Consider the following 24630-nt stretch of genomic DNA (forward strand, 5'->3'; position numbering starts at 1 on the left):
ACCTTCAAGCACCTGTATTATTTTCTTCCACTTTACTCTTTAAATGCAATTTAATATTTCCTTCAATGGTACACAATATTTCATTTGAATTAGGGAATTACACTCCAGGCTCTTATGATGGCAACTGTCACCCAGACACAAGATGTTGGGTGTTGTCATGGTTTGAGAGCCCTAAAATCCAATTCTTGAGTCCTAGCCCCCCTCCCACATCTCAACCCAGTGTGAGATGGGTTTTCCAGACACCAATTACCAGCAGTAATTAAAGTTTAGATCCTTGTTTATCTGATTGCAGAAAAACCTTTTAGTGAGGCCTGCCTGTCGTACTGACTTGTTCCTTTGATCTTCCCTTCTCCTTTCCGTGCCAGAATAATAGATCGGTGCAGCAACGTGGAGATTGCCTCCTTCCCCATCTACAAGGTGTTGTTCTGTGTGCGTGGGCAGAACGGGACTGCAGAGAGCGACTGCTTTGCATTTACGGAAAGCAGCTGTGGAACAGAAGAGTTCCAGATCCATGTTTTCTCCTGTGAGATTAAAGAGGCCGTAAGTATTAAAATACTGCTCTTATCCCTTTTACCATACGACATTTAAGAGGTTGTTCAGATGTGGAAATGGTATATAGTACCTTGAAAAATATGTTAGCAGTCATATATGAATATTAATATAATTTGTTTCTTTTAGTATTTCAATACAACTCCAAAGTGCACCATTAATGGGAAGATTTAGAAATCTTAAGGTTAAGACAAATACTCTGTTTTTCAGGCCTCATTTGGGTATGTTTCAAACTAAAGTTGCAATGTAGACCTTTTGAATTACAAAGAACCATCTTACAGTACCATTCCCTACATATTTTAGGAAGAACTATGTGACAGTTTAGGAGAAAAGGACTTTTTATGGTAGAAGAATAAAGGTTGAAAAAGAAGAAATCTTGGGGTTTGACATTGTGCAAGTTTGGAGTTGGCTTCCTGCCAAATCTCCGAAACTCGACAACAGGGTCTCCTTCCCAGAGAGGGAAGGAAAAAAAACGAAAAACCAGGCAGCCAAAGTTCTAGCAACAATATATATATATATATTATGTATAAAACAGAGATATACAATGAGAATTATATATATGAATCTATGATCCCAAATAGCTTCCCGAAGTTGAAGGGAAGAGGGGGAAAGGGAGAAGGGAAAAGGATAAAATAGGGTGAAAAGGGACAAATAATAAAACAGATCTACACAGTCTAAAAACCCAGCAAAGCTGAAGAATTGGCAAGAGCTCACCACTTCCCTTGAAAGAAAGCAGTACGTCTGGACACGGCCCAGCACTCCCCCCTCATGCGTGGCTGATAACAGCAGTTACTGTAGGCCTCAGCTCCAGATAAGCCAGGCCCAGACAGGGACCACCGTTCTCCAACCTCGCCGGAAGAAAAAAGAGCGAACTCTCTTATCAATGCCTTATTTATACCCTAGGTTACGTAAAGGAATAGCATGGAATACTTCCTTGGTCACCTTCCTAGTTCCTTCCTGGTTACAAGCTGGTTACCAGGAAGGCCTAGACTGAAACCATCACAGACATCTGCCAGAGCAAGCTGTATGGTGTGTTGTTACACAACCTGAAAAGTACATTATCCAGGTCCTCTAATGAGTTGCATTCCTGATCTTGTAATTTATATTAACTCACTGAGCATGACGTGAGCAGGGAATGTGACAGGAATGGAAATGGGGGACTTAGTTATTAAACACCCGATGCTGAGTGTTTTATGTTACATGAGGCATGTTTGTGTTCAGCATAAGAGACGTAACAGTGTTTCTGTGACCTCCAAAACCACATCACAATACCCCAGGAAAAATACTCTTATTTTGGGTTAAACTCTTGATTCTTTGGCTTTTCTGCAGGTCAGTCGGATTTTGTACAGTTTCTCCACAGCATTCAAGCGTTCATCCAAACAAGCATCTGACCACGTGAAGGACTTTGTTCTTCCCACTCCAGACAGTGATGTGTACACTTTCAGTGTCTCCTTAGAAGTCAAAGAAGATGATGGAAAAGGAAATTTTAGGTAATCAGAAAGGAAAAGGAAAAGCAGAGAGCTCTTTGAAAAAAACACACAGCTGCTTTTGGAATGCACGGCCACTGTGCTGCAGCAAAATTCATTTGACATCCTTTCATGAGAAGACTTGTTATAAAAAGGAAGCTGTTGTTTTGCTTTTACAATTTTCTTCTCTGTGTTTTTTTCTGTAAAAAGATTAAAATCCAGGATACTTTTCTTCAAGTTAATTTCAATGTATGATTTCAGGTAGGGATGCTCAAGGTGTGCCTGTGTAAATGGAAGAGATGGTAGGAAGTGTGTTAAAAACTTGAGTCAAAACAATTTTCTTGAGTAAATACAGTGATCTCTTTTTAAATTTTTTTTTAAAGAGCTAATAAACTTCGAATTTATTGGAAATGTAGAAAATGTGAGCTCTTTTCTGTGTTTAACAGTTCATGTTCTATACCTGTGCTTAAGAATGTTTCTATTCTTTTAGCCCTGTGCCAAAGGATAGAGATAAACTGTATTTCAAGCTTAAACAGGGAATTGAGAAGAAAGTTGTGATCACAGTTCAGCAACTCTCAAACAAAGAACTGGCCATTGAAAGGTAAGGGTCTTGTAAAAATGGTGAAGGTTAAATTTTTGAAAGAACAGTATTTAATGCACTTTTCTCTGACTTTATGAGTTATGTGACAGAAAAAAATACAGCAATAGCACAAATATGATTGCACAATAGAATTAATGCCACCAGATGGCAATCTTATCAAAAGAGTAACAACAGGAGAATTCCATTCTAGTGAAAAGGAAATTCAAGGTAACATCAGAATCAAGAAAACCTGCCCCCAGCTGTCCCAAAACATAAGATTGATCTCTTGACTTGCTTTCAGGCTCCTACTTCAAAAATGAAAAGAAAACTTTAGGCAAGGAATCTAAAGCAGAATTTATAAAGGTTCTTCTGTGGTGTAAAACTGTGCTTTTGCTACTCATTGCCTTTAAAAAAACCCACCTGTTTTCAATATCTTTAATTTAAATAATTTAGGCTTCAGCATTCAGTTAGTGAAGCATTTCTGAATATCTTTTGATTGTTTTTCTCCCTGAAGTAAAGCTACCTTTCTTAGAAATTAGCTTTTATTTTGGTATTGTTTAGGATATTCAATTAGGATGTTATTTTTATCACCACTAGCTTTGCTGTGAAAAAGTTATTTAATTGGCATGACATACACAGGCTTGTAAGTAATTTTAGATTGTCTTTACCCTGCACAGTGTTAAAATTCAAAAACAGTATAAAAGGTGAATGCAGGTTACATCAGACAGTGAGTTTTTAGGCAATTTATTGTGTCTTCAGAAGTATTTCTAAGTGAAAATTAGAGAGCAAAAAAATACTGCTGAAGAAATTTGGTCTCTGGTCTAGAGATTTCAAGACTCTTTTATCATGGCCTCAGAAGGTCAAAGCTGTTACTGCTCAGAGGAACTGGCCCCCTTCTGGTATTGAGGCAGGGGTGGGGCTGGCTTAAGGCTGTGCAGGAGGCCGCTCTCAGGGGAGTTCCTTTGGCCCTTCCTGCCTTTGGGCCCTGTTTACCCTGAGGTTGGCCAGGTTTCTGTCTAGATCAAAGCAGGTAAAGGGATGATGTTCATTCACTGCATAGGTTCAGCCCCACAATGTGGGATGTCAGGTCTCAGTTGTTTATGGGATTCAGGGGCTTTAAGGAAGTTATTCTGAAAGTGAAATAGCCTTTCATTCTGACACATGAGAGGATTGACTATTTTTCAATACGGTGGTGTTTAAATACAGTGTGATAACAGTCATACAGGAGAGTTAATCCTGAGTTATGTAGCTACAGCTTGGGTTAAGGTCTAGACTGGTGTCTTTAGAACTGAATTACAGAATATTGGTTGGTTGATCAGCAGTACTGAAAACTCTTAAAGATCACAGAATCCCAGAACAGTTTGGGTTGGAAGGGACCTTAGAACTCACCTCATTCCACCCCCTGCCATGGGGAGGGACATCTTCCACTAGCCCAGGTCGCTCCAAACCCCATACAAGCTGGCCTTGGACACTTGCAGGGATGGGGCAGCCACAGCTTCTCTGGACAACCTGCTAGGGCCTCCCCACCCTCACAGGGAACAATTTCTTCCCAATCCCTAATCTAACCCTGCCCTCTGTCAGTGGGAAGCCATTCCCCTTTGTCCTGTCACTTGTTACTGTGTTAACACCATCAGCCTTTTCTGTGGGTAACATCTGTATTTTATAAATGGAAATATACGTTAATGAATAATAATTTCAGTTCTTTTTTTTTTTTTGCTGGGCTATAGAAACCAGTGCAGTGTGTGCAAGTGCGCAGAGCAGCTCAGTAGCACTGTAGGTGCAGAAACCCAGCCTGGCAGAAGTGAGAGCGAGGCCCACAGTCTGTGCAGGTCACTTTGAATCTCAGGGGTGTGAATGAACCTCCTCACGTTGGAGGCTGAATGTGTTAGAAACCATTTGGGTAGAATCCAGCTCCTCTGCAAGTAAGGCTCCTGAACTCATTTAAACTCCTCTTGCTCTTTGAAATAAGAGGGAAGACAAACCCTGACTGCTTTTGCAGCAGGATGCTGTCAGGCATCATAATTCCCTGCTTCTGTGAGAGGCAGGGGTTACTTGTTCCTGACTCCCACTGTTCTTCTCTAAACATACTTCCCTAAAATTTTGTCTGGCATACATGAGAACTTGTGTCCATCTGAGCGATGCACAGCAAGAGTAGGATCTGGGAGCTGTTGGCTGTGGAAGGCACAGACATTTTGCCTCTGGATCTCGGCCTTACAGTTCTCTTTAGCAGAAGGTGGTGACTCCCCTACTATTATCCATTATATCCCTCTCAGAGCTATTTCTGCCCCAGGAACAAGAGGAAGTAAGTCAGTAGTAAGTGTGCTGGCAGGTTCTGCCTGCTCTGATTCGTTTTTCAGGGAATCCAGCTTGTCCTGCTAAATTCAGGTCCTGCATCTGAGCTGCCTTGGGTGCTTCACACAGCACTGCATATGGATATAGAGAAATCAAAATTGTCATCCCCTCTTTTATTTACCACTTGGATTTTTAGGATTCTAGTAGTGACAGAGTATGGAGAAGGGAAAATACAGTTGTGGATGTAAGTTACTGTTGAGTGTAATGGGGTGGAAAATGAAAATCATATACCCAAGTGTAATAGGGAAGAACTTACTGTGTAAGATATGCAATAGTAATTGCATATCTTAAGGCTTTTACAGTTAATAGTGTTATTAAAATAGTAGTTGCTGGTGTTCATGTATCTAAGCAATATTGTTTAGCATATTGCATTATTCTGAGGGTCAATGATAAAAAGTGTTTTGTCTGATTATCTCAGAGAACTGAGCTGAACAGAAGAAAAAATTCTTGAAGCAAAACCCTCCAAAATACAACCCCAATTTTCCATAATATTTCAGGATGGAATTGCTTTCAAATTGTTGTGTTTTTTTTTTTTTTAAGTTTTCTCATTTGAGATCTAAAAAGCCGGTGCAAAACACTTTGCAGTTTGTTACAAACACGTCATTCTATTTGGTGTTTTTTATTCATAATGGAGGATGTTCAAAGGAGAGAGAGAGAAAGATGATTTGCAGAAACTTCAGACCCAGATTTGTGCCTTCAGTAGTCACAAAGTTCGAAAATCTGAATCTCTGGAGAATCATATTTTTTTTTTTCTCTTAAAAATATTAAGAAAATTTTCTTGTAAAATGATTGGGCTGGAATTCAAGGCCCTGTATAATATGCAAATTCAGATTTAAAAAATGAAGTATGAAGTCTAAAATTTGAGCAAATTGTTGTGTTTTGTGTTGGTTTTTTTTTTTAAGGGCCCATGGTGCTACATGATATTTTACACCAGTGCCATTATGGATGATAGAATGGATGAGTTTGTAACTTTTCCTATGATTGCATGAGAACAATTTTTAAAACGGACTGGGGAGAGAGTGAATTTCTTCCTGCCAGTTTCCATCACTGATGGAATTGTTGGTGTCTTTAAACTCAGTGTTCTAGGTTGTCCTTAAGAATGATCATATTTTCACAGGTCAAGTGCTAATTTCTGCCACCTTCTTTCTGGGAAATGATTCCATTGTCTTTTCTAGAACATATGATATGATGTTTCCTGAGCGTTGCCATAACACCAACAAAAAAACTGCTCCATAAGGTTTTCTTTAGATTAGAAGCAGTATGTGGCTGTCCGTTATGTTCAAGCAAATACTTTAGTGTTTTGAAAAGCTAATGTATATCCTTTTTCATTTTTTTCCCTTTTTGTTTTTGTTTTAATTACACTTCATAGGTGTTTTGGGATGCTGCTAAGCCCTGGACGAAATGTGAAGAACAGTGATATGCATTTACTAGACATGGTAATACTTAGCTCTGATAAGCTCTAATAAGATAGAGGTGATTGGAAAAAAGCCCCAAGAAAACCCAACAAAAAAACCCTCTCTTTTGTTTTGTTTGGGGTTTTTTGCTTAAATCCTGGGATTTGATATCTTAAAACATAAGATGGACAGAATATTTCAGTTCATGTTGAAACCTGTGGCATCTGTTTTTTGTTCAATTGCTGAGGCACAGATCAGGTTGTTAAAATAACTGAGCTTTCTGTATTGTGTTAAGCATATTCCCTAAAAATTTAGAGCAAGTAATTGCTTTTATGTTTGGGTGCCGGGGAAGTGCTCTTATTTTTCCTAGGGGCTGAAAACTTTTGCCTTTATTTCCTTCATTTGATTTGAAATTCTTTCTCAGAGTGTGAAGTATTCACTTCTCTTTTACTGTATTTAATTTCTTAGGGCTGCTTGTAAGAGAACTACAAAATTATATGATGCTTTCTGTGTTATTACCAAATTACTTTTTCTCTGTGGATCAGAATACAGCCATTTTCAAGTTATGAAGTGCTTGAGTTAAACCCTTCAGACTTTTTGTGGCTCTGCAGTTGTCCCAGTTTTGCCCTGTCCATTTCTGTGCTCGTGCTGCTGGTTCCACCTGTCAGTATTCTCTTGTAGGACTTGTTTATTTGCCTGTTTGTATCTACTAGCTCATTTTTCCTGATTTTATTTGCTGAAATTAGTTCCCTTTTTATTATTTGATCATAAAACTGAATAAATGATAATCAGTTGTAAAGTGTTGTAGTTTCTATAAACCTATGTAACACCTTTTTACTGTATTTGATATTTGAATTCCTGGCTTTACTCCACCTGGAATTCTATTTACATTTACATTCCAGTTACTTTTAACTGCTGGATTTAATGACTCGTTAGTCCATTTCTTGACTGTAGCATATGAATAGACATTTGTGTTTTCCTTTCAACCTCACTGCTCTATATTTAAATCTGGAGAACTCCGTCACTCCTATTTCTCCATGACAAGCTGTGTTGCAGAGAGGGAACATCAATCTCCTTTCATCCATAAAGAGGCTACCAAACAGGCTTATTGGATCTGTAGGAACTATTCCAGAAGACTTGAGGAAGCATGTACTTGCCTCATACTAGTAATAGCTCATTCCGTTATTTCATATTCTTAGTGTAGATTGTGTTCTGTGGAGTAAACACAGCCTTACTCTGAGGTTCCTAGCACTGTTTCCCCTCCCTGTGCTCAATCTCTTTGATCTCAAACCATAACTCTAATAGAATCCTGTATGATTTTATTTGTAGGAATCCATGGGAAAGAGTTCTGATGGGAAGGCTTATGTCATTACTGGAATGTGGAATCCTAATGCACCCATGTTTCTTGTACTTAATGAGGAAACTCCTAAAGGTAGTGGATTCTAATCAGGATATTTGTTTTGCCTGACAGGGGTTTGGTGTGTGTCCTTTCTCCTGGCAGTCAGGGTGCATGTCTGCACCATTATGTTCCAAGAATCCATCACTAGGAATTTTTCTGTATAAACATGGTTAACATAGAGTTGTGAATAGTTGTTCACAGAATGGCATGTTGCTGACTGGGAGACATTAAATCAGTGTTTGGGGCTGATGTACCTGTCTCTGGTTACCGGGATTTTTGGGTCCTGAGCCATGTGCAAGTTGTTTTCTACCTCCTGTACTCAGCAGAGCACTGTGAACAGCAGGCATTGCTGTTCTGTTTCTTTTAACTGTGAGGTGAGTTGATTACAAATAGCATTTCATGCCCTGCATCCTGGGGCAGCTGGCAGTGGTGCAGTCAAGTGCTTGATTATGTAGCACAGTTCCTAATGCTGGAATTTGTGTTCTCTGATGGGATGTAAAAGCTCTGAATGTAGATGTGGAGTTTGTTTCCTGTCCAAAAGCAGAGCTCACATCAGTTCCTTAAAGTCATATCCAAGTATACACAGTCAGAGTCACTGTTCCTGCTGATGGATTTTCAAACCAAGTTATTTCTAGTAGCGTATAACAAAACTCTTTAAAAGTCTACACTTCAAAATGTGACCTTATCCTGTGCATGTTCCTTTTGTCTCACGGGGATCATGTATCTCAGTGGTGTTTTCTTTGCTTGATGTTTTGCCCCTGTCTTTAAAACAAGGACATACTGTCTTTGGTTTATACAGTTATCAGAGTTCTTGGTACACTGGTTAATGCACGCTCTCATTCTGCGCAACAGGCATTAAGAGGTAGAACTCAGCTAAATAAAACAGGTACAGTAGAATCAGTAATTACGCAGAAAAGGTTTTCAATTCAAACAGCAGTTTACAAATTTGAACTTTGACTGATTTTTCGGTATGTGACTCGTTTTTGTGTTGCAGATAAGCGTGTCTTCATGACTGTGGCTGTGGATATGGTTGTTACTGAAGTGGTAGAGCCAGTCAGGTTTTTGCTGGAGACTGTTGTGCGTGTGTATCCTGCCAACGAACGCTTCTGGTACTTCAGCAGGAAAACTTTCACAGAAACTTTTTACATGAAGCTAAAACAGGTAATGCATGCTGGTATTTCAAAGAAAAGTTGATGGTGGGAGCATTTGTCTTGTCTGCCTTAGCAGGGCCTTTATAAAAGTTAGCATGGCACCTGCACCTCAGCAGTTTGTTTCTTTGAACTATTCATTTCAGGGATGTTCCAATGCATAATGATTAAGTAGCTACATAAAGGTTCAGTCTCTTTGGGTCATGGTTTAACCCCAGCTGGCAAGCAGGGCCCACGCAGCCGCTTGCTCACTCCCCCACAGTGGGATGGGGGAGAGAATCAGCAGAGTAAAAGTGACTAAACTCGTGGGTTGAGATGAAGACAGTTCAGTAGGGAAAGCAAAAGCCGTGTGCTTAAGCAAAGCAAAACAAGGGATTCATTCACTGCTTCCCATGGCCCGTGTTCAGCCACCTCCTGGAAAGCAGGGCTCTGCCAAGTGTAACAGTGACTTGGGAAGACAAATGGTATCACTCTGAAGGTCCTCCCTTCCTCCTTCTTTCTCTGCTTTATATGATGAGCATGATGCCATATGGAGCATCCCTTGGGTCATTTGAGATCGGCTGTGTCCCCTCCCAACTCCATGTGTACCCTCAGCCCCCTCCTGGTAGGGGTGAGGAGCAGAAAAGGCTCTGACTTTGTGTAAACCCGCTTGCTTAGCTGTATCCAAAACATCCTGGTGTTATCAACACTGTTTCCAGAACAAACCCAGAACAGAGCCCCAGACCAACTACTGTGGAGAAAACTGGCTGTCCCCCAGCCAAACCCAGCACACTTTGTAACCTGAACTGTAATGAGCTGTAAGTTACTGGCTTTGTGGGCTTAAAGTATTTTGAGCCTACCTGTTGAATTCTCCACAATTTTATGCAATCTGACCTGTGTGCAGACTTCTAAAGCAGGTCCCTTTGACTGGTGAAATTGGGAAATGGCTCTTTACTTGTTCATTGTAAAATCAAAGAGCTACTGACATTCACAATGTGAAGGTAGGTGGCTGTAAGAATTTAACCCGTTGAAGGCAAAGGAATCTATTGCAGAAGTTGAAGGCTGTTAAGATTGCAGCTAAAGTCTGTTCTGTTTTTGGCCTTGGCTGAGGTGCATACAGGGGGTATGTGTGCCCAGGATCACTGCAGGATGATTTGTATCCTCCTGCAGCCTCTGTTGACTTTCTTTCTGCAAACACTTATGTTTTGGTATTGGCTCAAAAAGTGAAGGGCAGAGGCCGGCTGTACTGTGTGCACTGGAATAGTGGTCCATCGTCTTGACTAACAAAACCAAAGAGCAGTAATTTAATTTTACTGAGCCTAATGGGAGCGTTGGTGTTGTCGTCTTTTTGTGGGGCACACGACAAAAACAAGCTCTGTTGATATTCCGTGGGAAAAGTGCTGCTGTGTTTAACACTTAGCAAGTAAATAAATCTCATGCAGTGCTGTTTCTGTATTTCTTCTAGAGATTAGCATAGCAACTTAGAATTTAGAAAATCTGAGAAAACCAACTGTTACATGCAAATGAGAATATCTGCATTTTGAAATTAAATACATTTGAAAATATTCCATTCTCAGCTGTTTGATACTTATCTCTAATCAGTTCAGCTTGCCTTTGAAATCACTTGCAACTGTACCGGTTTTAGTTGGGTAATATGGATGCTTTCTTTTTCTCACCTCTTATACTGTGACAAACACACACGTGCCTCCCTTCCCTGAAGAAACACATGTATTTCCTCCTGCTGCAAAATCCAGAGGAGCTGTTCTGCAGATCTCTGGGAAAGGAATATTTTTAGTTCTAGGAATCTTTCTCCAGGATTAGGTCCTGATTGTGGATGATAGGATCTCTCTGGGTGACTTGTAGCAAATCTTTATTTCTCCAGTTACCAGCTGAACAGTTTGCATTGCAGTAGCTGTTCCTGCCCATACCTCTGAAAGGTACTGTGCCTCAGGACACTCTTACTTTTTGGGAAATAGCTTTGAGGAAGGATTCAGACAGATTTAGTAGTCTGAACCAAGCTTGGTGAGGTGCAGTCAGATAAGAAAACTGACAGAAATGCAGGTTGATGTGTAATTTAGGATTGTTCTTTGTTTCTGTCTGTCTTACTGTGCTGCTCATGCACATTTTCATCGTTAGGACATGATCCTTGTAAGGGTGGGTTCCTCTAGATAACAAATTTGTGCTTCAGAGAAAACCAGTAACCAGATTACGTACATTTTATACAGATGGGTCTTGCAGTTGACCAGAACATGTGCAAGGAGCTGGAGACTTGTAATCCTTGTAACATAGAGCAAAACCTGCAGTACCTCATGCCTTACTCCCTCAAAAATAAAAGCTGTAGATATCGGCGGTTAATAACATTTGGGGCATCAATACTTGATTGATTTAACCAAGTACTTTGTAATTACTTGATAATGGTGTTCTGCGAACGATACAGGGATAATGGCTCTAAGATCATCCTGCTAAATGTTACAAAACGCAGGGTATTTGTGCCTACACCCCAAAGTTCGTTAAACTGACTTTGTGAGTTCAGTCAGCAAAACTGGCTGATAATCGGAGCCTTTCCTTAAAGGAAGCAGAACTGAATGACGAACATACAGTAAGAAAGCTTTCTCAGTATCAAGTAGTTTATATCTGTCGGTCCAAGCAGTCCCTGTTTAAGCTGCTCATCTGCATAATTTCACCAGCTTGTTGAAATTGCAGTTGCTGGTCAGCAGTTCATGTGTATGTCGCTGCAGGTATTTTGGAGTCTTCCAACTTTATCCTAACTTTGTTTTTTTTTTTTTTTTTAAACAAATTGAATGTTCTCTAACTTAAACTGTGTTGTTTTTTATGGTTAATTTGATGTTTTTAATATGTTCCAAAAATTACCTTATTTTAACTGATTAGGCAAGATGCACAAAGAACAAAATAGTACATTTTGGGCTGGTTCATTTAATACCATCATTAGTTTGCAGTTCTGTACAATTCTCTACAAGTATATTAATCACTGCATGTCACTGAAAAATAACTGTGTTCAGAACTGTAACTCAGAGGAGAAACTAATGCTCCTTTTATTTTAAAACTTGCAACTGCTAAAGTATATTTAACTAACTTTCATAAGAAAGTCATAGAATCAAAGAATGGGTTGGGTTGGAAGGGACCTTCGAGATCATTTAGTTCCAACCCCCCCTGTTTTGGGGTTCCATGACATTTCCCCATAGGAAGGAGTATATTTCAAATTATGGTCCATAGAAGAAAGATGAGTTATTCTGATTTTTAGTAAATAAAGCACTAAAAGGAACTTTTTACAATTTACAGCTTGTTCAAAGTGTGAGGTTTTGTTTCTTCTTTAGTCTTGTCTTTACAATTAATTTTCCCCCCCTCAGGCATTCAGCTCCTGTTTCAGTTATTCCAGTATTTTTCCTGTTTGTTCTCCCCTCTTTTCTTTAGCTGAGATTTCTCTTTGGCCTCAACTCATTATAGCTACTGAAATTGGAAAGCTTTTTTTATCATCGTTCTGAACAACACTGAAAATGATTGTTAAGAGGCAGCTTTGGAAATAATGCGGTGTTATTTATATTTTCTACCTGTAAAGCTGAGAGAAACAGAAGTGTCAGATATTGCCATCTACTTGTGCCAAGGCAAAGAAATCTGAGGGAGTCTTGCCCAAACTATTGCTTAGCCTTTGACAGCCTTATTTTTCTAAGCGGGGACCTAATACATACCCGTACTTTGTTTCAGTCTGAAGGAAAAAGCCACACAAGTGCTGGAGATGCAATTTATGAAGTTGTCAGTCTGCAAAGAGAATCTGCCAGAGAGGAAGAATTAGTCACCCCAACAAGTGGAGGAGGGCCTATGTCATCCCAGGAGGATGAGGCAGAAGAAGGTAAGGATAAACAAGCACTTATAGTTTCCATAAATAACACCGTTATATTTCTGCTGTTAATTTACTCATTTAATTCTTAATACAACTGCTTTCGACAAAAAGATCACCAGTAATTTTCTACTAGCAGGACTTCTTTAGGAATGACAGACATTTTTACCAAGCCATTGTTTGGAGATGTTTCAGCAGCAGCAGCAGACAATGTGTCCATCTTTCTTGTGCCTCAAAATGTGGTACTGAGGCACTTGTGCTCTGCCAACAGGGCAGAAAAGCTTTCCTAAAGGTATTTTTTTCTGATCGGAAACCATTTGCTTTGAATGTGCTCCTGAAGGAATTGGGCTTTGAAATGGCAGGCTTTAAATGCCTGTTTGTAGAGGAAAACCAAAAACATCCCAGGCAGACTCACATGGACAGTTCCCCCATCCCCAAAATGTCTGCTTAGCACATGATTTGTTTTCCCTCACTTATATCCAAGGCTTGTAAAAACATCTCCTGGTTCAGTTGCCTGCACCTCAAATTTTTCCTGCTGGTGGGGTTTTTTGGGGGTGTTTTTTGGTTTTGTTTTGGGTTTTTGAAGGCCCTTGGCCTACTGTTGTCTCTTTGTACTGTGAGGGATAGTCCACAGCACTCAGAATAGGCTTTCTATGTGCCTTTTTTTGATCTGGATGTCTGACCTACCAGAAATTTTAGAGTTAGTTTTACAAAGTTATTCTTCAGATTTCTGGCACTGTTTTGTCAATACTATAAAAAGTCTCAGTACTGAGGAAAAATTCTTCCTTGGTTCTTAGTTATAGGTAAATATTGGCCATGAGCTTGTGCACTAAGAGTCAGAACCCTGGCATTAGCAGAGGCAGGAGCACCCAGGTGTGGTTACCCTCTTCCACTTAACAAAGCAAGCCCCCCACGTATGCCAGGTGACACCAGGCTTGCAGAACCCACAGTCAGGTGCTCTTTGAACCTTCATCAGATTCCTGGGGTGGAGTGCAGTGGGCATGGACTGGCAGCGTTATTTCCTCCTTTGTATCAAGTACCACTTCTGAATAGTAAAAATACTGTTTTCTCCAAAGAAACTCTTCTGTTTAATTGGTATTTGGGATTGCCTTGCTGAATTGCCTTGATTCATAGCAAGAATTAGTTCAGATTTGCCCTTCGGGACTTGTGGATCAGTGTGGTGTAATTCAGCTGTGGGTGTTCTTTTCCGTGCTGGATGTGTGAGTTATTGAGCCAGGATAATTTCTGGGGCTTGTTTGATAGGGTAGAGTTTAAGTAATTATTTGAATACCTCTTTTTTAATATTGCTCTTATTGGGAAGAGTAAAACTCTGTTACAGAATGTGATGAATGCAGCACAATTAGGAATAACATGGATATTGTCCTCTTGGTACTACTACAGAATTGCTTTATTTTATTACAGACAAAAAGTATTCCACTGGGGTATGAACCTAAGTTTAACTTTGGTTTAGCTCCCTAATGCTAGTTTCCATATTTTAAATGTAGATTATTTCCTAGGAGAAGACATTAAAAATACCACGATGTGCCTCTGTTCTCATGGAAACTGCATTTTGAGTTCTGTGCCAACAAGTCCTCTATCCTGGAGGATATGCAGGTTCAATGAGTCATTTGCAGTTGTTCTAAATAAATCTCTTCATTCTTTTCCTTTCTTTTTCTTTTCAGGGTACTAATTATGATGATGGAAAAAAAACCCTTGAGTTTACAATGTCTTATCTTAGCCTTGGAAGAAGGCTTTTTCTTTACTTTAGCGTTAAGCCTGGCCATATAGTTTTTTTTTAACTTTGCTCCTTATTTTTTTTTTTTGCTTTTTCCTTATCTATATATCCTCCATACCCACAGAATATTCCTTAATTGATTTCAGAAGCACTGCAATTGCATTTTCCTTTGTGTTAGTACCCAATTCCTGTGTACTCTGCGTGCACAGAGCTTGCTGAGATGTCTTGTGCCATGAGAATATGAATAAAGATGGTCATAAAAAAGAGGGCATTTTTAAAATACTTGTTTGTTTGTTTGTTTTAATGAAAGGCCAAACATGATTCCTGCCAATAATGATTTAAAATAATCACTACACTAGTGTTAGGCCTAGTCCCTTTCCAATGTGGAGCCACAGTAGAAAACTGATACCATATACTCCCTAGATACCATTCCTAGCTTTTAATTTTTTTTCTCATTTTAGCTTGATTTTTTTCACATGAACAGCTATATAAAAAAATAAGACCTTTGCAAAGATTGTGAGGTTGCTACTTAGAGATCTTTCAGGCCAACCACACTTTTTTGGTTTTTAACTATTAATGTTGTAATAGATATTTCTGGCAACCCAGTCATTTAAGGTTCCTTGCTTTGGAGGTAATAATTTTTAAAATATAATTAATATTAATGATATCTTGTCAAAACCTGGAATGTAAAGTACACTCCTTGATAAGAAGTTTTCTATTAAATTCCAAATATAATTTAAAAAAGATTAAAATATATAATGAGGAAATTCTTACACTTTCTGGAAAGGTTTCAAATAAAGTGGGTATAAGTATCAGCTCTTATTAATAAGCAAAGTTCACTATTAATATTTAATTTTGAGTAGAACCTTGTACCAAGGAGCAGAGCACAGTTAGTTGAGCTCCTCTTTCTCCTTTTTGGAGCATTAAGAAGTGAGAGCCCAGAAGGGATGGGGTGGATTGTGCATATTGAAAAAGGCAAAGCTCAGGGAGCATTTTATTGTGATGTTCTGTGGCAGGCTGAACTGCCTGGCTGCACCTGTGAGCCCCTCAGCATTGGGGAAAATAGCTTTCCAGCAGAAAGGAGGATGTAGTCCTAGGAATAAATAACCAAGGGAGGAAAGGGAAGAATAGGTTGACTGCTTTTAGCAGCAATGCTTGCTCAGACCATATGTGAAGTTTTGACCTTCCTTTGGCTCTAATATTTGAATTATTTATTTTTTTAACTATAATGTAACATTTCAGGAGATCACTAAATAATTCCATTCGAGTTTCTTCTGGAGTCTGGATAATGTTAGAAGGTTAAGGATCACTGTAAGCAGGACCAGTTCTGTTTAAAACCAGAAAATATTCTTTGAGCTGATTGTAACTGAGTTAAAGATACTTTGGCTGAAGTTTTCTGTGGTCCTGAGTGTCTGGTTATGAGCTCATGTTCCCATCTGTAAGTTGCCTGCAGAGTAAGCACTCACCCTAACCCTGAAACAGGTAATTCATGTAAAAGGTAGTCTGGGGAAAAGATAACTTGCCTACCAAAAAGAGGCTCCTGAAGGGTGCCTCTGGAACACTCCCAGGTGACCTCTAGGAATGCAGGACTGGTTCTGCTTGTGGTTTGTTTACCAAGAGAAGAAATAACAAACTTAAGAAGGTAAAACTTCTCTAAGAACAATAAGAAATGGATAGACAATAGAATAATGACCCAAAGAGGTATGGAAATTCAGTATGGAGGTGGTGGGATTTGGCATTGAAAACAGACGGGAAAGAACAGGGGAGTGTGAAAGTTGGAAGAAAGCTCTGAGTGTGATGTGTTGGCCTTGCCCAGAGATGGTGTGTGTGGTGGGGAAGGAGTGGGCAATGCTCAGTGATCCGAGATGATCAGCCAGACTAAATCAGGATGCTGTGTCAAGGGCTGGGGGTGGCAGAGGCTGTTTTCAGGATTGAGGAAAGCAGAGGAGTAGAGGAGGTGATGCTTTAGGAGTCAATAGAGAGTATTTAGTGATAAAATAGGGGTTATGATACGAACAAATGGGGATGACTGAGTCAGAAGAGTGACATTAGTGGTGTCGAAATAGTCAACTCTGCATTTTTATCCAAATTAAAAATAACTTTATGTACTTCACAGGAACTTTTTATTACATTAATCCAATACAGAGTAAAGTTGGTGGGTCCTAAACGAGATCAGTTAGATCTGCCTTGGAGTCTTTTTGCTATGTCTATAAAAGTGAACTAAAACTTCACAAATCCTAAGTTCAAGAGGTTGTATTGCCAGTGGCCATCTCCAGACAAGAACCCTTTGCTCCAGTTCCATAAAGGATGGTTTTAAAATACAGGCACTCCTAAGAATGGCATCCAAATGAATATTCCTGATGAGCCTGCTGTCATTTTATGGATTCTGCTGATCATTCTCTTGCACTGGATTATTTTCACACCTTAAAAGTTCACTTCTGTTATTAAAAATCGCAAAATAAATGCACTCAGTTGACTTCTGCAGCTGTTATTGTGCTGCTGGGGAGAATGTGATCCTTTCCTTAGTATATAAAAAAAATACTGAGTGCAGAAGACTTGATTTTTCAAAGCTGGTGGAAGTTGATAGTTACAGTTGTATTTAAATTTGTTCATGCAAGTACGGCCTTTGTGTTAAAAGGCGAGTGTTTGAAATGTTTTGAATTTGAAGCACTTCTGTGGGTTGCAGAAGTGTTTAATGAAATGGCAGGATTGTAAATGAAAAGGAAAATTGGGGAATTTTAACTCCGTTTCCATTCCAGGCAGTGGAACACACTCAGGAAGTCAATGTGGCTTGTTCTGAGCGGGTTTATCCCCCTCTTCCTCCCCAGTGTCCCCTCGACACTCCTACAGGTGTCCCTGGGAACACACCTGTGTGTAGGGATTCTTACCTTGATAAAATTGGTTCCTCATGCTGACTTTGGGAGGTTCAGGGCAAAACACAATTTCTTATTTCTGGCCTGCAGTCCATGAATGTTCCAGGGAAATCTGTTGATGCCTTTGGTTTAGTTTTGCTGAATGACAGAAAAAACTGTTTTCAAACAAAGGCAGTTTTTAGTTCCTTGGGTACACAGGTGAAATCTTTTCCTTGGATTTCAAGCTTTTTCGTTTTTTATAACTTAAGTCACTTCATAAAAGAAACACAAAACGAGCGTAAATTGGTGTTTGCATCTTGTCTGGAAGAAACTGCAGATTATCTTGAATGGTTTGGCTGCTTTATTCATTAGTGGTTGTCTTTTCCTTGTCTGCCTATAGACAGTATAAAAGTAATTTGAAAAAGGACTTGCAATCTTGCTGCCTTGTTAGGAATTTGAACTTCCTATTGCTAGAGGGTCCTCTCAGTTTTCAGTCATGAGCTCCATGGTTTGGCCTCAAGCTGCCACATTTCATGTAATTAAAAAAAGTATTTGACCACTTTAAATAAAAGGTGATTAAAAAGACTTTTTTCAACCAGCAGTTCCCCCTTACTTTTTACTAATAATAACCTCAAAATGAGATCCTTCTCTTTTCAGTTTTGATCGTCACCTTCCTGGTATTTTGTGAGTCTTAAGTGCTTTATAATCCAAGTGTGTTGGATACTGCCTTGGCACTTGTAGTAAATGCCAGGCAACATATAGTTTTCATGTGTTTGTAATGTTGGTATTTTTTTTCCATTGGATTATATCAAAGATGGGAGTAAATACTAATCTACAAATTCATAAATTACCAATGCAGTGCCTTAGGATTGTGACAGCACCTCAAATTTGATGTTCTTGCCTGTTCTGCAGGATGTCAGCTCTCAGACGGCATGGTACATGTGGAAGATGTTTGTGTTTACAGAAATACCTCCAGTTTGCAGCATTTACTTGGCTTTGTCATCTGTGTGGGAGCAAAACTACCGAGCTGAAGTGATCATTTTTCTCCACTTTTTTTTTTTTTATTCAGCTTGAAGCATTTGTACCTCCAATTCAGGGACGTCACAGGGGCTCACTTGGGTGTGCACTCCACGAGGGGAGGATCAGCTCTGCACTCAGGCTTGGATAGCCAGTTCAGGTTTATTTTTGGGACATTTTAAAATGATTCTAGTTTCATATGACAGTGATGTAGGGCCTGTGCTGAAACTCTTAAGACATAGAGCAAAGATAGACTTTTAAAGATATATGAGGATATAAGATGGGAGTTTAATGCAGAATTTGTTGTAATAATAAGGAAAAGTTGTTTTGGCTGAGCACCGCACACAACTGGCAGGACGGTTACAAAGTACAAGTGTGGATCCTTTGGGAGATTTGTGAAAACCGTTATTGTATGCAGAGAGGGAAAGGCAGAGATATCCAACCCTACCTTCTTCCAGTGTTTATCAAATACAGGGTTTGGGATCCAGATTTTGGGTTACATAGAGAAGCATTTAAATTTGCCTCCTGTTTGCAAGGTAATCAAAATTGCTGAAATTTGTCAGCATGAGCATTTGCTTGAATGATTGAGTGAAAAATGTGTATCTTATCATTCATAAAAAGGAATAAGAATCAAAATACTGGTTTGCTTTTAGTGAAGAATTTCTGTATCTTTCCTTTTTGTTCTCTTTACGTGCACTTCAGTGGCTGCCAAATTAATTTCTCTTCAACTTATTATGTAACTAACATATAAGCAGAAGGTTCTTGTGAGCAGAATTCAATGCAAGTCGTCTTTGTTCAGATTCAAAAATCTGTATTTTTCTGCTCCCAATTATTCTTCTTCCCTCTGAATTAGCAAATATACTGAGGATTGTAATTTCATAAATCTGTTATTTGGAAGGCATTTAAAAATCCATATGTGTTCATCAAAATATTTAGTAATGCACTGAAAAGTTGGACCTCTGAAAATTTGCCTTATTTAATACCTTCATGACTTAAACTTTGTTTCACTCCTGTCCTTCCTGGCAAAATGATAGTTCATGCTTTATAATTTCCTGTTACCTTATAAATGGAAACTTACTTTTTTTTTTGTGGCCTCTCTCACGATCCTCTTTTCTCTTGTATGTATGGAAAGATTTCATGTCAGTAATGCTCTATCTTGTGCCCTGATAATGTGCTGCCAACTTCAGCTCCCCCTTCATTTTTGTTCTTCTCCTACATAAAAATCAAACTGTTCATATTTGAAGCATTCCCATTCTATTCCCACCTATCTTCATGACCTGATTTCCTTCTCCTTCAGGCTGCTCCAACTGTATTATTTTTCAGTTCCACCTACTCTTTATTTCACGTGTAACAACTTCTCAATTAAAACTCATTAGAAATCCCTTTTTCTTCTTCCCATTAGTGCTCAAATCCCAACTGTTCATTTTGAGCTGCTGTATTCATGCTTTTCTACTCATTTTAGGAGGTACTTTACTTATTTACTTATTTACCTTTATGCTTGAACTCTCTGAAACAACTTCGTAGTTTTTTATTTGCCTTTTTGTGAGCTGACAAACAAGTTTGACTTCTAAGGTATTGCCATGCTTCAGGTGATCTAGAAGATTTCCTGATGGAGAACTGAATCCACTGGAAAAGCTGCTCTGTGGTCTAAAATATGGATGAGGGGAGTATTGTCTAAAGGCAAATTTTTAAAATATGATGCAAAAAAAGGCCCATTAAAAAACAACAAAAACCCCCTCTTTCACTGTAAAAACAGGAAGGTTAAAAAATTCATATTTAATACCTCAATTTTTGTTGGTATGGGTAAGAGTTCTTCACCAGGATCCATTTCCTCAAGCCACAAATGGCAAATGCCAATAAACCAAGTTGATTACTTTTGTTCAAAAGGGTCTATTAATCCCTCATCAGAGAGAGGGACTTGGGTGCTGCCTGACTTGGCTCTGAGCTGGTTTCTCACAGTGATTTGTTGCAGCCTTTGCCCAACTTATCAGTGCTGCTCTGAGTACTGGTGTTACCCGCTGAGGGTTCCCTGTGTTCCCTCTTTGATGTCCTGCACAACAAAATAAGAGATGGGGAAGAACAGGCAGAGATTTTGTGTTTCTGTGTGTATGATTTTTTTTTTTTTCCTGTAGGGTATTTGCTTATACCAGTTATTGTGTGTGTAATTCTTCTGGTTTGAACACTGGATGCCTCAGTAATTTGTTTGAACACCTCTCGTCATGAAAAAAAATATGGACCAGCTGGAGGAGAAAATGGGAAATGAGAGCAAGTCTGGAGAATGTGTCCTTTGAGGAAACAAGCAGAGTACTCTGGAAAAGAAGCAGTAAAGGCTAAGATCATCTTTTTGAAATTGAGATGTGCTAAAATTGTTTAGGAGAAAAAAAGTGATTGGCATAAATTGCAGGTTAGAAAGAATTAAGCTTGAGCTGGGAAATACAGTCCGTAGAGTAAGAGTAATGAAGTCCTTGGAATGAACTGAGAAAATTGTGTATATCCATAGACCGCCAATCTTTTGTTCAGTTAGATTCACTCTTTAGCCTGTCCTTGAATGTCCTTGCAGATTTTTGAGAGATAGCACTTTTTACAGGTTGGTTTGTCTGTAGATGTACTAAAAAACCAGACTACATGCAAAATCTGTCATCCAGGGGTCCTCTGCCAACCCAAGGGGTATCTGTGCAGGTTTCCATATCCATGTCATGCAACTGGCAAGTATCCAAAAGAAGAAAGGGCCAGAAGGAAGTTCTGGTTCAGTCTAACCTCAATCCATGGGACTGGTTATAGAGCAAATACTCCTGAAAGCATTTCACGTGAATGTCCAACAGTGTCACTGGGAGCAGCCAGCATAGATTTATGAAGGACAAATCCTTGTCACAAGGTGGCCAGTGCTGCAGGCAAGGGGCAGGCAGTGGGTGCTGCACACCTTGGGTTTAGCAAGGGCTCCAGTAGTGTCCCATGGTGTCCTTATCCTTACAGCAACAAGATAGGGACTGGACAAGTGGAAGATAATGTGGTTGAAAGGTTGGCTGGACTGCTGGAATGAAAGAATGAATTAATGGTGCAAAGTCTGGCTGGCAACCAGCAAGCAGTGGTATCTGAGAGGGATCAGTGTTGGAACCAGGTTGGTGCTGTTAAGTGTCTGTCACCTGGGTGACAGGACCGAGTGAACCCTCAGCAGAGTTGTGGACAACAGCAAACCGAGGAGAGTGCTCAGTGCTCCAGAGGGCGGGGCTCTGGAGCACATGGTGTACAGTGAGGGGTTGAGGGACCTGGGTTTGGTTCAGGCTAGAGAGGAAGATGCACAGAGAAGAATCTTACTCCTTTCTGCAGCTGCTATGTCAGAGGACTCAGTGAAGATGGAGCCAGACTCTTCTCAGAGGTGCCTGATAAGGCCTGAGGCAACAGGCACCAGACACAAGGTAGAACTGGGAAATTCTGGTTAGATAAAAGGACACTTTCGGTGCGTTGGTTGGTTTGTATTTAAACTATCAGCATAGTCAAGATTTTACCACGTCTTTGAAGGCGTTCAAGACTACCTGGGTGTTGTGGTTTAACCCCAGATGGCAGCTCAGCCCCGCACAGCTGCTCGCTCTCCCTTCCTTGGTGACGTGGAGGAGAGAGTCAGAAGGGTAAAAGTGACAAAACTCATAGGCTGAGGTTGAGACAGTCCAGTAGGGAAAGCAAAAGTTGTGTGTGCAAGCAAAGCAAGGAGTTTGCTCACCACTTCCCATGGGCAGGCAGGTGTTCAGCCATCTCCTGGAGAACAGGGCTCCATCATGTCTAACAGGGACTTTGGAAGACAAACCCCATCACTCCAAAGGTCCTCCCTTCCTCCTTTTTCCTCTGCTTTGCATTTTCAGCATGATGCCATGTGGTCTGGAACATCCCTTGTGCCAGTTGGAATCAGCTGTCCCGGCTATGTCCCCTCATACCTTCCTGTGCACCCTCAGCCCTCAGGGCAGGATGAGGAGCAGCAAAGGCCCTGACTCTGTGTGAGCAACTGCTCTGCAGCAGCTGAAACATCCTAGTGTTATCAACACCGTTTCCAGCTCAAACCCAAAGCACAGCCCCAGAGCAGCCACTGTGAGGGCAATGAATGCCACTCCAGCCAAAGCCAGGATACCTCCCACTCTGGGCTCGGAGTGACTTGATCCAGCCAGAGCTTGTATTAGGAGATCGGACTGTCTGATCTCCAGAGGTCTTTTCCAGCCCAAGGTGTTATCCCATGCTGATGCCATGCAGAGCCATGCTTGCTGTGGGAGTGCTCTGAAGAGGCTCTGAATTCAGGGAATTGGTTCATGAGCTGTGACATTTTTGTGGATTTTGTGAATCACGTTGCAATTCAAAGCAAACCAAAAACCTTCCAGGCTTGCTGTTCCCTGTGAGTGTTCTTAAAGGCAATTTGTGTGCACACATATTTACAACCCCCAGGTTTGTTCCCTGGAGACATCTTCCATCCTCCTCTTGCTGTGATGAGGCCTGTTTTATTGCTCACATTTTTTGCCCAGCTGATGGCTCTGAGAGGTCAGGGCAAATACAGGAGGAAGGGAGAAGTACCCAGGACATTTAGAGGAAGGGATCTGTGGCATTTCCAGCAATATGAGAGTGGATTAAATCATGCTCTGGCTAATGCTGCTGGCTTATAGATGCTATGAAATGTGGAAAAAAAAAATATCAAAGTGCTCAGAGAAGAACATCTACACTTAATTATCCCTCCCATGACATCTTTTTTTTTCCTTATTTCATATTAAGTGCTTTCACAGGTTAGAATATGTAAATAGTCCTTAGAGTGGAAACCAAGTAGAGATTTTTGAAGCTGTTTATTCTGTCCCCTTCGCCCTGTTCTATTTTTCAGTTTGACATTAGCGTCTTTTGAGAGGGAGCATATGGCATTTCTAATTAAGGCCTGTGATTTTCTGACATATAACTGAATAATACATTGCAAACACTGCTAAGCCTTCCAGATGAAAGTATTTTCTGGCTGAAGCACCAGAGCGTGTGTGCTGTGTAACGCTGATCTCCTTAAGAACTTCGAAGAATTCTGCCCCAAATACCAGTGCAGAGAGAAATCAGGGGCTTTGTTGCTTTGGTCTGATGTCAGTGTTCCTTGGCAGGCTCAGGTTTGGATCCAGCAACAACTAGTGTGCTCTGCTCCTCAAAGGAGCAGTGCACCTTCATTTTGAAACATGCTGACCCGCTGGGGGACTTCAGTCATCTTTATCAGATTTTGTTCCAGACTACAGGGTTTGTTTGTGGTATTTTCGCCAGTAACTCCTGTTAAGGTGTACTGTAGTTCTGCAGTCTCTCCAAGGAAATTCCTGTCTCTTCTTTCAGAAGTTTATGCCAAATTGTTTACCCTTTACCTTGAACGTGTTAAACTTTTCTGAAGTTGTGGTTTATGACAAATTCTGGGTGCGAGCCAGGTTTCTTGGGATTCTTTACATGTATCAGTACCTTGTATCTCTGAATGGCAAATGTGCTCAATCCAGAGAAGGTTTCATCACTTTTTTTTTTTCCTGGTTTCCATGTCCAGTAGAAGGGCTGCATTTATAATTTATCTCTTTGATCCAATTAGGCAAATCAGGAGAGGAGGGAATTAAGAAAATATAATGCACTTAGTTGTTTTAACTTAAAGGTGTTTTTAATTATTGTTAAACCTGGGTGGTAAGTGAAGAGATTGGCCTTTACACTATTTTTTTGTAATTTTAAAATTAAAGGAAAGTTGAGTCTTTAAATATGTTTCTTTCCCTGGAACACAGTTGATTCCTTTGGTCACTTTTATAGTGATACCAAATTTTATTAAAATGATAAATTTAGATCTTCATATTTCCATCTTTAGGTCTAGTGAATGCATGCAAAAGATTGGGAAACGTTAAAATCAAGTTTTCTGTAGATTTGTGATGTGGGTGGTTGGTTATTTTGTTGGGGTTATATTTAATTCTAATGGGGAAGTACTTAAATGGAGGTTGGTCTTGTAGTTTGGGTCCTGTGAAGCTGTACAAGCAGGTTCCAAGCTAAAGGCTTTCACTAATGTAATATTCATTTTAAAATACAGGGATTTCTGCTGTGCTTCTCTCTTAGGGCAGGGCTTTTGCTGTTAATTGTCCTTGAAATGCAGTGTATGCTTTGTCCTCACAGCTCGCTGTCAAATTCAAGCACTGATGATATTTTATTAATGACATTGACAATTGTTATTGTCAATTGTTAAGAACATAAATTAGACAATTGTTAAGAACATAAATTAGAAATGTGTCATTGAAGTGAGAATGACAAGAGTTAACAGGATAATTGCACAAGGACTGAAGA

The 24630-nt window shown here is 39.9% G+C and overlaps 1 protein-coding gene across 3 annotated transcripts in view; it reads left to right on the top strand.

Moving 5' to 3' along the window:
- Positions 1–24630, top strand: part of RABGAP1L (RAB GTPase activating protein 1 like) — a 226667-nt gene that overhangs the window by 22859 nt on the left and 179178 nt on the right. For all 3 annotated transcript variants that reach the window (XM_064664123.1, XM_064664124.1, XM_064664122.1), the window contains 7 exons: positions 366–540; positions 1879–2039; positions 2506–2616; positions 6317–6383; positions 7671–7773; positions 8735–8901; positions 12591–12735. In XM_064664123.1, the coding sequence (XP_064520193.1) occupies positions 366–540; positions 1879–2039; positions 2506–2616; positions 6317–6383; positions 7671–7773; positions 8735–8901; positions 12591–12735 (929 nt within the window). The remainder of the gene's footprint in view (positions 1–365; positions 541–1878; positions 2040–2505; positions 2617–6316; positions 6384–7670; positions 7774–8734; positions 8902–12590; positions 12736–24630) is intronic.

This window comes from Pseudopipra pipra, chromosome 9 (genome assembly GCF_036250125.1).
Source record: "Pseudopipra pipra isolate bDixPip1 chromosome 9, bDixPip1.hap1, whole genome shotgun sequence".
Classification (NCBI taxonomy): Eukaryota; Metazoa; Chordata; class Aves; order Passeriformes; family Pipridae; genus Pseudopipra; species Pseudopipra pipra.